Genomic DNA, 13,659 nt, shown 5'->3' on the forward strand with positions numbered 1-13,659 from the left:
GAGAAATATTTTTTTAAAGTGACAAAAGAATAAAACTAAGTACTTTAGTTCTTTTTCCGTTGTGTTTGGGGTTCACAACTTCACAACGTCCCCTTTTTATTAAAAAACCTATTATTTTCTGTGTTCTCATTCGAGGGTTAAAATTCTCAAGAATGTAACTCGGTTCAAGAAGTTTTTTCTTTACTTTCGTATTTGTGTTTCAACGTAAAAGGAGAGAAAAAAAAAATATTTAAGGTTTCAAATACAACTTTTCAATTACACAAGCAAATTTAAAATCCCTCATACCCAAAAATATACATGATAATCTTAAAACTAATAATTGACATATACGAGTACATATAGTACATTTATAAATGGATTTGAGTGTTACTAGGATATGAAATCATTTTTGTTTCTTACTAAAGATAAATTCAATAACAATATTATTTACATTTTGATACAAAATCCAATTTTTAAAGAAATTCTTACATTTGTTTTGAATTACAGCTCTTAAATACATTTGGAATTTTCATGATTATTATAAGGAGATGTAACCTTCAAATTTTATTTTGCTTTTCTAAAAAACTTGAAATATATTTGCTTGAAATTCTTACAATATTTAATATTTCCCATTGGTATGTTCGAATAAAAATGATGTAGACAGGTACGTGTCAGGTTTTTTTTTTAAACTCATCTATTTGACTCCAGGTATTTAGTATGGTAATATATTATGTACTTACAAATTTCGGAATAATTGATATAATGCACACCCCTGCATTAATTTATAAGTCATAATTCATCATGCTATACAAGTGTTTTGCCCCTAGGTGCCGCATTTTGAAGTGATTAAGGGAAATCCCTCTAATTCAGGTAACTGATAAGCGATGATGAAAATAATATGATCTACAGTTAAGCTATGAAAAAAATAACCGAAAATTAAAGTGGTAATCCTCCCAGTTTGAAGAATTTTTCTCTAATATATTTCTAGATCCTAGTAGTCGTTCTAACCCTTCCTTCTTTACTTGTTCCTTTATATACAGTGTAAATACAAAATAGAAAATTTTCTACGTTGCTTGCAGACATCATATATCAGAGGTGATAATTGGAGGAGCCTGGGAGGCTATTTTTGGCAAGAGTCAGGGTCTAGACAATACAATTTTTGGTAAATTAAAGGAAGTTTAGTCCATGTTTGATAAGAACAATCCAAGAATTTTAGCCAATGTTGAAAAAGATTTGGACCTCATGAAGTAAAAAATCAATTAATACCATAAACAATTTTCTAGAGAAGACATCTCCAAGGGTAGACTTCAGAGAAGTAGCAGAGCTGTGCTTGATTATTCTCGGTAAGAAACCAAGTAGAGGTATTCATTGGATCAAGCCCGGTGCAAATCATCTAATCATGGCCTTGTATATATATGCTATGAAAATGTTAATGTTTCAAATGGACTAAAATATGAAAAGGACAACATCATTGAACTAGAGATAATTAAAAAAACCAAAAAAAACCTGGCTTTATTTTATATAAAGTACTGCATAACAGCAAAATTTACCATCGATTTGCAATGGAGCATGCTTCAGTATCAAAATACTAATAATAAACTCGCAACCTCTGTTTTGAAGAAAATGAGAAATCACGGTGAGTATCCGACTCAGAAATTAGTTCATTTCACCTTATTCAGTTCACATGAGAGAATGACAACGCCTATAAAACAAAAGCTGGCAATCAAGCTATCAAAAACCGAAAAGCTGGAGTGTTGCGGAAAAGATAAGCCAGTTTTTCAAGTCATCACTGATGCTGCATGCTTTACAGACTTGGTGGGACCTTAGTCACATTATATTTTTGACTCTCTTGGATTGAAAAGTGACTGGCTTATTACAACTTGGGAAAATAATGAAAACTATAGAGCAGAATGGGAGATTGTGAAGTCAGTAAAAGTGACTAATTATGTTACTAAATAAGCGTAAAACTCATGAGTGACTTTGCAACTAGGATTGCCATCGACCAAGAGCAGAGAAACTGTTTACTGCATGTTGTGGAATACCACAGAAAATAAATATATTAGTTTCAAGAAATCTAATTAATGTATATCTAGTATGTTATATTATTGTTTTTTTAGTATAGAGTTATAAGCTTTGTTCAAGGAAAAAATGTATTTTATTCTATTGTATTCTATTTTTGTATACATAAGTATACGTCAAGATAATAATAAATTAGGAGAATATCTAAAAAGGCTGGGGGAAAATGGAAAAAATATAAAGCCATTGTGAAGCTATAGTCAAAAGAATACAATAAAATTAAGTTTTTTTGCCTTTTCTAGAGCCTCTAACAATACATTTTCAAACCAAATATTAAAAGGTTTGAAGAAAAAAAAAAGTTAAAACATGTCTAATGTACATCCTTTTAAATAATTAATCCCTTAAAAATATAATTCAGTGTATGATTGTACCCCCAATCAAATCGTCTCCTTTTTTGGCCTTTCCTCAGTCCTGTACTTCAGTATTTAGGTAGGGTTTGTGGAACACTACATGCCTGGTGCCTTTTGGGTCCACCCTTTTGGCGACGAGGAAAATAACTAATAAGTACCTCAATGGAATTTGTTTCGAGTGAGGAGGAGCTTCTTAAACTTAGGAACGCCGAGCTTATTATGTTGACAAAGGATCCTCTCATCAAGTAAGGGTTTTATCCTAAATCTTATCAATTTAAGGACTGCTCCGGTGTCTTTGCAGCAGTCAAACTGTCATTTTTGTCACTAGGAGTAACTCAACAACCCCTTGTTCGGGATATCTGGTCCCCAAAGAGGTCATTGATGAGTATCATGGCTCGACGAGTTCAACAACTAAGTGTCTTGAATGGGTAAGATGTCCCAGGATATAAAAGTCTGGACTCCTATTACACTATGCTGGTCCTGAGGTTCAACAATGTAGGAATACCTTGAACATTGAGAAAAACCCAAATGTGGACTCTTATTCTACACTGGTAAGGTGTGTTAACGATGCTTTCTCTCTAGTCGAGTCAATTCTTGGTGAGCGTCATCGCCTGACTAAACTCAAGTAAAGTCAGGGTGACTCTGGATGACCTCGTTACTCGTCTTAGGAAACAGTCACGCTTCTGTTCATTTTTGTGTCGGGGATGTGAAGCGCCTTATGAGGAGGACATATAGCTCAGTTCCCTTTCTCTTGGGTATTCTTTATCTCAAGCTCCGCTACGCTGCTTCTGAGAATGATCTCTGTAACATCCACGAAGTAATTTCCCTTGGAAGATCTATAGAATCCGCCGATATTCATTCTATTGAGATGGAAACTTGTGCGTCCGCTTTTGTTTCTATGTCGGAGTACAAAGGTGCTAAGGGCCTGCAACAAGGAAAAAGATGATCAAGATTTCAATGAAGCCTTCCCAACTTTGTAAATTTTGCAATACTACTCATCTATTCATGAAAAAGGGTTGTCCTGTCATGGGTAAGTAATGTATCAAATGTGTGAAGGCCAACGATTTCAGTTCCTCTTGCAAGGCGATTCCTACTCCTTCATGTTCAACCGTGCTTAGACTTTCTAAACAAGATGATGCCGACCGAACACACGTATATTTGTCCACACATCGAAAAAGTGTCAAATTTCTTCTAGAATTAGGAGCTAATGTGAATCTTGTTCCTCTATCTATGGATCCTGATCTTGGGGGGAGAGAGTATTATAGATTTTAAGATACTATTAGTCGTTCTAATCCTTCCTTCTTTACATCTTCCTTTATGTACATACATTGTAAATAAAAATAAAATAGAATAAACTAAGTCGTAAGCAGTTCTACATGGGAATCTTATGAGCTGAGACCTTTAATTATTGCTCATAGTCCTTGATTCGGTATTACCGTATTTCGCCTTTGGGAATCCCTCATCCTCCTTTCTGTATCACTTGCGTGCCTGGTGCCTTTTAGAGCCTACCCTTTCAGAGACGAGGAATAAGTTGTTTATCATGTATAAATAGGTCACATCACATTTGGAGAAGTGGAGCTTAACTGTCATAATATTTAATAACTTTGCTGCGAGTAGCTATGAGACAAATCTTACTCCGTATCCAGCAATGATATATATTTACTCCTGTATCTATCCTCAATCCTACTCCAAGTCCAATTTTTCTCTATGACTTATCCTTATAGCTCCGCAAAAAAATCGTCAGTGTCACACTTCGTCTTTGACACACTAGTGATTACTTTATACTTATTTATCGAATTATTGCTAAGTGAGACAATAAAAAATATCAAGTGTGATTGATTACGATGAATATTTTATAAAATAGACGTTTCTTGAGACTGAATGAGGGAGAGAAGGGGAATGTGTTGAAGGAAATCGGGATTAACATGAAGTAGGAGTGAGAAGGTACAAGACAATTCGAGTAAGATCTAATTGTGATATCACTTATCGGGTACACATATCAACATATAAATAAAAAGTATACGAGTTCATGATATCATATAATATTTGTTAATACCTTGAATAAAGTGATTAGTACTTGAGGTAAATTAATTGCTTATGGCCGAAACATAGCAGTATCCACCATAATTAAAATATGTGAAGATCTTCTGTATTGATTGACCAATGAAATATCGTTGCAAGACATAATTGATCTTGAGGGTCGTACAGGTAAATCAGGACTAACTAACTGCATCCCGTTCAATAAGGGAAGCAAGCATAGGTTTGAAATTTTATTTACAAGTTCTAATAATATAAAAGAAAATGTTATTTAATGTGTTTGCCATTTTTGCCATTCATTCGCTCGATTCGATGCTTAAAGGATTTGGAGGCCTTGCCCACGATCACGGTGGATACTTTGTTACGTTACTTGATGATGGAGATCTTCAAGGAGTCGATGCTGTTGTGTGAATTGGCAGATACCTTCTTCTCTAAAAACGCATACAAGAAGTATTCCATGGGATTCATATAGGAGGGGAGGGGGGTGAAGTTAGAGGGTCAATATGGTGGTATCAAAATGACGGTGTCAGGGAAAAAATGGAATGGGAAAAAATGTCAGGACAAAAAAAAGGTGTCCAAGTGGAAAAAATTGCAAGATTCTTTTAAACTGATATAATACCTACCACCAATATAATATATATTATCCCTTTACCGCCTGGATGTACTTTAAAGCCTCTTTTAAAATAAACAGGTATAGCATTAATTTCCAAGTATATATCTTCTACCTATTTGTGATGAAAGCTAGTTTATGATCAATATAAGAAATATATTTTTATGTTTATATAAGGAATATCTTTTTCAAGGAAATTATATATATTTTTCTCTTTATAGATTTTTTTTTAAATTTCTAGTATTATTATTTATAGTAGCCCGAATGTACTTTGAATGCCATGGTACATAGATATAAATAGTTACTTACCAAGTGGATCTCAAAGTCTTTTTTTGAGGTTTTTTCATTTATATAATATCCTGATGCTTATAAAATTTTACAGAAATGAGAATTTTTCTTTTTAATTCATTAGATAAAATTCAGGAGGTAAAGAGTTAAGATGAAAGAAATATAAACAAACACAACAACGGTTCGAATGAAAGGGAGCTGGAAAGACGAACAAGTATTAGCATAATATATTGAAAAATACAAGGTACCTAAAAATTTTCTAGGGTGGAATCTCCGTCGCAAAGAAGGAGTCCACTTTACTCCCTTAAGATGCTTCCTAGTTTTCCTTGATGAATTTTCATCACGTCGTCCCTCGTAGAATTCGGAATCCGAACATCTCTTGAGATGGATGATCAAGATAGATGTATGTTCCCTTCAATTCCTTATACCTTCTTTTGCTCCAACTCTTCAATGCTCTTCGGCCTTAGCAATTGTGAAATTAAAAGCACATCAAAATATCAAATTTATCTCTCTTAGAATGATTCAATTGTTTAAATGTGTTTTTTTAAATATATATTTTAGTTTAAAGTAGTACATTCAAATTTTTGTAGTACCTATTAGTATTTGTAATTCACATATCTTATTTAATTTTTCCCATCCGGAGCCTTATATCTGAATCTCAAAGTGAATGGATCCCGTCATAGTTTCAACCCTGGAATATATTCATTGTTATATATAGATTTCTACCCCAGGAAGCAATCTAAGCTATTCTCGTATGAAGCATTGCTTTCTTTGGTTCACTTCTTAGCATACCTTTTTATCCCATCATCATCCCCGTATATAAGAAATTGAGCATCTCTTGTGTAGGATAAAATATCTCGAATCTCTTCTTTTGTCCTAATTCTTAGAGAACATGGAAGTATTTCTGTGTTTAATGAATGAAGATCCATCCAACCATATAAAATCTCATCTAAATTAAAAATGTTTGATATGTTTCAAAATTGAGATAATGACTATTTTATCATATTCATGTTGTGATAATCCATGGATTATTTAACTGATCCATGGATAATCCTAAGTAGACATATTTTACTGCATTATATTTACAAATACGACATTAAGTCTCTTATTTTATTCCATTATAATGTTTAGAAGAGGGCGTATGACTAGACATTGACCAATTTAACATTATCTATTTTATCATCAATTGATAGATGTCACTTTTTTGATATTTCATCTAAATTAGTTGAAAATTTTAAATTTTTTAAATATATATAAGCAGAAAATAACGATCGAATTCACTAATTTGAGGATATATATTTTATTCATAAAACGACATTTTATGGGCATTTGAAAAATCACTATTGTATTTAAGATCACCAGAAATGGTCTACTGATCTATGATCCATGATAAATAAAAAAGATTGAATTTTTCTGTAATTGAAAGGTAAGCCTAGAGTTAAATAGACAAAACAGTTTCACAAATGCCAAACTTTTAAATACAATACAATTAAGAGTAAGATACTAGGCACCTGAAATCTTGAAGGGCTGAAACCTTCGTTAAATTGACTTTAACCATACGTACCAAAATTAACCAAATTATGTAGATAACTACATTAGTGTAGAATATATTTTTTTAGAGTTGTTTCTCTCGTCATTAAATATGTATTGAAACATTGACAAAGGAATTTACATTAATATTTATTTTACAATTTGGAGCCGGTTTTTCATTCTAAATTGAAATGAATGAATATATAGAATTGTAATATTCGTATTTGATGATAAATATCACTGAAGACCATTATTATTTATTACAATCATAGTTACATATTCAAATGTCATTGTATCATGCTAGAAAAATAACACATAAAAATTCGTTGAAAGATCCTAAAAGTCACTTGTTGTGTCTTGACGAAGGTTGCCGAGGTACCAGTATTTAATCAAAGGAGGGATCCATGACGAACGGAAAAAATGAGGAGAAGGAAAGGACGTGGAGGAATACAAGAATTGTTTAATAGGAACAATTATATTCTTATGAATAGAAAGCACTACTCTGGTATATACATAACTATTTATACTTATAAAGAGGTAAAGACAGTACTTTACAAATATATTTACATACAAGAAATAAGCGAATCAGAGGGAAGGAGACACGAATACATTACAGTTCTCATAACTTGGCTTTATACATTTGAAGAATGAATTCGACAGTCCGAGATATACAACTCGAGGATTTGAGTCCTTTAGGTAATTACGTATTGCAGCCTGTTTCGTTCAATTTGGACAAGAAATAATGTTTTTGAGGAGAAGAAGACCATCGTTCTATTGTAATTTCTGATTGCTCCAACTGTACTGAGCTTTACAGTTTTCACACCACTCCCCAACAACTCGAACTTTGACTACTTCTCCAACTACCTCTCCAAATCCTCACAGTGGTTTGTCACGCCACAGCCAAGCGCCTGTTCTTCTGACACATCCTGGATCATAAAGGAGAGAAAATCCCTGCTCTTGTCTAATATTATTCTAATGATAGTTCGTCGATCCATGACTCATGAGTAACAGGAGAATTAAGTGATTAGCTCTTCTTCCGTTCGAACCGCGGTCGTGTTTGTTTATTTTTCTTTTATCTTAATATATTGCTTATAGGAACCGAATTATATCAGTTTAAAAGAATTTTGGCATTTTTTCCACTTAGACTCTTATCCTTTTTTTTTCTCCTACCATTTTTTCTCGTTGAAACAGGAACTCGACACCATTGGTATCAGCTTTCATCCCAGGTATCACTTGGTCAGACAGAAGTTCACAGTACCTGTCGGCATCCACTCTCTCCTTTGGCTCAAAGAAGATGGAAGATATGACACCGTCGTTGCTCTCTATGACTCTAAGGGGCATGATGTTGGCCGGAAACTTGGTTTTAAAGACGTGGGAGGCATTATCTCTCTTTGTGGCTAACCATCTGTCGTTCTGGAGGTTGCAAGATCTGTCGATAGTCCATTTTTTATCATTCGAATAAAATAATATCGGTTACTATGGGACTTAAATCGTTCTTCAATTTCCTTCCATGGGTAGACCGGGTCGCCTTCATTTTGTCTTAAAGGATATGTCTTTTGTAGAAGCGGTATGGCTTCATCCTCAGGTCAGTGTTTATGGCCTAGAGACTGCTGCACGGTTTAACTGGCACTATTTGGCAAGAACATTAATCAGACCTCCAGGAGATGTCTTCACGGACCGTTTCGTTTTTTATCACTCCAGTACATGTGGGATTTTCTCTTATATGTCCCTCCTACTTCCAGCGGCTGTAGACTTCGTTGACTGTGCTCTTCTTGAATTAAATAATTCGATAGTGGTGTTCCTCCGAGTCTCCTCCAGTGTTCACTTCGTCATCTATTTTCAGGTTCGTCTCGTCTACGTCCGCTTTCGTCTTTGTCATAGTTTCGTCTGCGTCATAATATTATCTTCGTCAGACGTCGTCATTGTTTCGTCATAGTTATCTTTTATTGGGTCTTGTCATCGTCATGATTTTTGTCATAGTTTCATCTTCGTCTGAATTTCGTCTTTGTCGGAGTTTCCTCTGCATTGGAAACACTCTTTCTAGTTTATTTATATTTTCTTAGTAAAAAATAACGTTTGAAAAATAGAAGCTTATAGTAGTAAAAAAATTTGTCAATATGGCCCGGAGTAGGTTCATAATCCACACCCAAATCATTGTAATTGGCAAAAGAAACCCTTATTTGAGACTCTGTTTACTTTTTCTACACACAAGTTGTGCAATATACCAGCGCCCACTTAATGGGCTCAAATCCCCACGCCAATTTACTGGGTTTTTTTATTTGACTTCTAGAATATAACCAACTTTTTTTAATTATATGATCCATTTGACTTCCTATTGGGGTTGCAAAGGTGGTCACAGGTGTGTTTGCAAGGATTGGGCATGGAGGGTCTGCGCTCCTCTTCAAATTAAGGATTTTTTGTCTTTTATTGGAAATTGGGTTTCGTTATTCTGTCAAATTATGTAGTGGAGTAAAAAATTTAATACATACAATTTTTTTCCAAGAAATTTTATTCTCTCTGTGTAGCTATGGATTTTTGAAATTTTTTCAAGAAATTTATTATTCGAAATTTGACTTTTTAAATTTTTTGTGAATAACTATGGATTTTTTTTTTAACCAAGCCCCCCTCCAAATATAATCATGCGGACGTCCCTGGTTCATAATCAAGAATGGGAGGCTCGGCCCTAGAAACGTTTAAGAGCCAAATAACATTTGTTGAGGTTAAAAATTAAAATATTCAATATCCTTAAATTTTAGTACAGGTTGGTAATTATTTATCAATCTTTGAGAAATGGGTTTACTTAAAGAGTACATCAGTCTATTGGAAAGCCTGCCAAAAATCCTTATAACGAGGATATACATATATGAGGGAAGAGAAGGAATTAGGTTATTCTTGGAGAATTTAATGCAGAGATATGGAGTTCCCATACCTGGAAAAGTTGTATCTCCTAATGATTTAAGTTCATATCACTTTCCAGATCTTTGGAACAAGGAAATAGTGAACAAAAAATATATCCAATCACACATTAAGCAAGGGTGTAATTTTTTTTTACTAATATAACTTTTAAAATCCGTTGGTAGGTTTCGTGTCCTCAGATTGATATTTTGGGACGAAGAAGAAACTTTACTTAGATCTGTCACAATAATCCTGATCAAATAGATTTTTAAATTAAGGAATCTCTAGTGTAGAAATCCATTGCATGATTTGACTTTGAACATCAAAAAAGATATCAAAGAGCACTTTTACCATATGCTAACTGAAAGGAACTTTTCAGAACCCATATTTATTATTGTTTACAAAGTGACAAAAACCAGTCTAATTCCCTTTTCAATCTTTTTGCAATTGGAAACGAAGGTTCGCAAACATCTCATATTTATATGTATGACGAGATTGAGGAGGAAAATATTTTTGTATTTTTCATGGTCGGAATCACATTAATGGTTTTTTATTCGTATACCAATCTTAGAAAGTATGCAAAAAAAAAGGCACAAATTCTATAATATCCCTCCTTTTTCACGAATTTTCAAACAATCCGAAAGTTCCTCATATTAAAATGCAATTTGATAATTGAATGATCAAATGAGAAACCATTCTGTGCTAGGGTTCTTGGCATATATGGTGATGTGTGGATATTTTAATGAATTATCCGAACATTTTCATATAGAAGGCCACTCGGAGTTTTCAGAAAGACATAGCTTTGAAATAATACCTAAGTCATATGTATAAAAAATGTAGAATACATGGAAGATCTGGTCGTTATTGTCGATGGAGCCTCTCATTATTTTTCTGTTATACCGTCAACAATAAATGGATCTCGTGCAATAGAGTTGTATGATTGGAGAACCTTTATTAATAAGTTTTTCCGGTCAATAATAGGTCTAAAGAAATTTTACGTATTTACCTTTAAATCTGGGACTCCGGGAATTGTGGAAGTATAGTCAGACATTAAAGAAACAATTTCTCTTAGTTTATTTAAGAGTGAAATATCATTTCAAGACTTAACATTGTATATCCCCGAAAAATTTAAATCGGAAAAGACAAAGTTATATAAAGGAAATAATGGTTATCTTTTAAGAAATATCGTGCCTTTAGTGTCAAGTGATATAAAAAAAACTTCTTCTAAGGTCAATAAATAGTGAATCAGATTCTCATGAAAGAGAAGTTAATATAAATTCAGCCTTTGCATTGACTACATATGCCGAAGCTCTACCTCTCCCCCCACCCAATACTTTCAAATCAGTGTAATTTGATGATGATAGTTTTCCAGGCTCTCTTCTATCAATAATTTTTTTCGGTAAAGATTATTTTGGTTCAAAAATGGCGATAGTTGAAGTCAGTTCAATTTTGCTGCTTCAATTATCAAGCAATTATGCTCAAGCTGAAGTAACTAAATCTATGAATCCTAAACCTGAGTCCGTAGATAAACCAACAACTGCGTCTTACAAAATACGCTAGAACAATAGGTATCTAAATTGTCTTCAATGAATATAAAATTTAAGAACAAGGAAGTTAGAAAATAGTTTCGAGGGTATTTTTAAAATTACCATTGTAAATTATAGGACTCGTTTTATTTTGATCTATTAAATCAGAAATAGTATCCATCTTTTCTACTCAAGTTAGAGGTTATGTGACAACGCCAAGATAAATTTCATTGTTGTTACTTTTTTCTGACAAAATTGTAAATAATCAAGTAAATTTTAAAAAGAATTACGAAAATTTAAATACGCTATTTAATTAATTATTAGTCAATATAAACACATTTTAACAAAGTAAAATTTTCGTTCAATATAATTGATAATAATTAATTAATATAATCAATGGAGAGTCAACCTGGATCTAGTTCTGGGAATATCAAACCTACGACCCTCAATGATATCTTAGCCCTTCAAGAAAACCAAGGTGCCTCTCTCGTCGTACCACTGCCTTGGTGTCCACATTTAAAGAATATCCCAAAGTCCCCCAGGCTTAAGGACACTGTCATTAATACGGACACTCCTTGTTCTGATTGTGAAAACGTTGGAGAGAACTGGTATTGCCTTTATTGTGAGGCCGTGTATTGTGGTCGATACGTACAAGAACATGCACTTTTCCATGGACTTGAAAAAGAGCATCCTTTAACATTGAGTTTTTCTGATCTGAGCGTTTGGTGCTACGTGTGTGACTCATATGTGGATAATGAAATACTCTATTCCTTTAAGAATAGGGTTCATCGCTACAAATTTAATGAAGAAATGATAAAACCCAAATACCCAGACGTTCCCCCAACATTAGAATTTTCTTAACCTCTTGAGTACATGTTGTTATATTTGATTCATAATACATCAATTTAAATATTTCATAATACAAATACATGAGAACGTTCATTCCTACTCATCCTCATTTCCCATAATCCATCTCTTGATTTTAATTCCACTTTTCATCAAGGATATTCCTAAGAGAAGTCCCGTACTCCCTCCAATTTCTCCAAGCATTGTATCTGCAGAGTAATCAATAATAGACGTTTTTACACGTATAGTTGTCTTCATATATAACTTCATGTAGCTTTGATGTGGATCCTTATGGACAGATCTGTGCGGCATTCCACTAAATATATCCAAGGTGGAGCAGGGAGGTCCACAAAGAACTATTTGTTTCAATTTGTAATATCGATTGTAAAGCTGCATGAGGTTTTTTTGAAATGATTTGTTTTTTGATATGCAAATAACATCAGTGTCTCTTACAAAAGGGACCGAGCATTGAAATTTCTTCATGAGTTTTTGATGTATCTTTCGATCCAAACAGGCATTGAAATTGTAGTTTGAATCCATGTTACAATCTTCAAGCGCTATTTTGTTGTTATTCACTTGGTAGGAAATATCAACAAATACCTTATCGCTTAAATTGATTGGAATCTTGGGGAAATAAATTACCCTGTATTTTTATATTCCCTATCTTATTTCGATAATGACCTACCTTTGAAGCTGAATTGATGTACCCAAATTGGCCAGGGAAATGTAGATATACATAAAAACTTGCCTTTCCGTTAATAGTTACTGATATAATGGGAGAATGAATCTTTGATGAGTTAATTCTCATCTCATAACATCTTCCTAGGTTTTGTGTGTAAATCGTTTTCCATGTTAAGAAATCGGAATTTTTTTTGTTGGAAATGTAGATGAAAATTTGACCATTCGATGATGGAGTTGCAAGACATTCAATTGTTATATTGGAGATCAATTCGCTTAGCTCATGTGTTGCCTCCCTATAGACTCTTATAGGGTCTGTTCCATTGTTAAAAAAATCTCCTATAAGAGTAACAATCAAGATTATGACTACAAAGGATGCACTCTTGAACCTTACCATTATACACGAACCTTAATCTGCTTGTGTTATAAGCCTCAAAAACGCTATCCTTATATGAAAAATTTGTGAATCCCGGGCAAAAGGTATAAGACGGCAAAACCTCCAAATGAGAGGGTTTTAATTCGGATATGACCCTCGTTCGTTTACTAAGGTATTTCTCAAGGCATACCAAAATGTGATAGAATAAAATTACAATACATACGGATGCTATTGCTACATCCACTGTTTTGCTGCAGAGATATTTCCCCTTTTTATTTCGCTTCTTCAACATGAGTTTCTTCGAATTTCCCATTCAAATGAATATGTATACTATTGGAACACAGCAATGACTAAACTAAAACTAAAATGATTTCCACTTGATTGAATAATTAATAGATATCTCAGAATTCCTAATTATCTATGTCTATAAGAAAGCTTGAAGTAAATGAGACTATGTGACCTTGTTTC

At 33.4% G+C, this 13,659-nt stretch overlaps 2 protein-coding genes and 1 long non-coding RNA gene across 3 annotated transcripts; 2 read left to right on the top strand and 1 right to left on the bottom strand.

Moving 5' to 3' along the window:
- The first annotated feature begins 573 nt into the window (after positions 1-573).
- Positions 574-5,910, top strand: LOC121130042 (uncharacterized). Its single transcript, XR_005868591.2, has 2 exons — positions 574-2,650; positions 2,707-5,910. It is a non-coding gene; the product is annotated as an uncharacterized lncRNA (long non-coding RNA).
- Positions 5,911-11,544: 5,634 nt separating this feature from the next.
- On the bottom strand, positions 11,545-13,657 carry LOC121130059 (uncharacterized). The gene is made up of 3 exons (XM_040725758.2): positions 13,210-13,657; positions 12,823-13,154; positions 11,545-12,761 (listed from the first exon to the last, which is right to left on the bottom strand). The coding sequence occupies exons 1-3, from the start codon at positions 13,502-13,504 to the stop codon at positions 12,237-12,239; spliced, it is 1,152 nt and encodes a 383-aa protein (XP_040581692.1). The 5' UTR covers positions 13,505-13,657; the 3' UTR covers positions 11,545-12,236.
- Positions 11,688-12,152, top strand: LOC121130067 (histone deacetylase 6). Its single transcript, XM_040725770.2, has one exon. It carries the CDS (start codon positions 11,688-11,690, stop codon positions 12,150-12,152), a length of 465 nt encoding a protein of 154 aa, XP_040581704.1.
- Positions 13,658-13,659: the final 2 nt, after the last annotated feature.

Source organism: Lepeophtheirus salmonis, chromosome 1, assembly GCF_016086655.4.
Source record: "Lepeophtheirus salmonis chromosome 1, UVic_Lsal_1.4, whole genome shotgun sequence".
Lineage (NCBI taxonomy): Eukaryota > Metazoa > Arthropoda > Copepoda > Siphonostomatoida > Caligidae > Lepeophtheirus > Lepeophtheirus salmonis.

Excerpts from the sequence above, each read along its gene's own strand:
- LOC121130067 (XM_040725770.2), top strand. The coding sequence starts at position 11,688 with ATGGAGAGTCAACCTGGATCTAGTTCTGGGAATATCAAACCTACGACC.
- LOC121130059 (XM_040725758.2), bottom strand. The coding sequence starts at position 13,504 with ATGGGAAATTCGAAGAAACTCATGTTGAAGAAGCGAAATAAAAAGGGG. Across the intron at positions 13,155-13,209 it reads ATTAAGGTTCGTGTATAATG|GAGATTTTTTTAACAATGGA; the intron begins GTAAGGTTCAAG and ends TTACTCTTATAG. Across the intron at positions 12,762-12,822 it reads ACATCAATTCAGCTTCAAAG|ATTCCAATCAATTTAAGCGA; the intron begins GTAGGTCATTAT and ends TATTTCCCCAAG.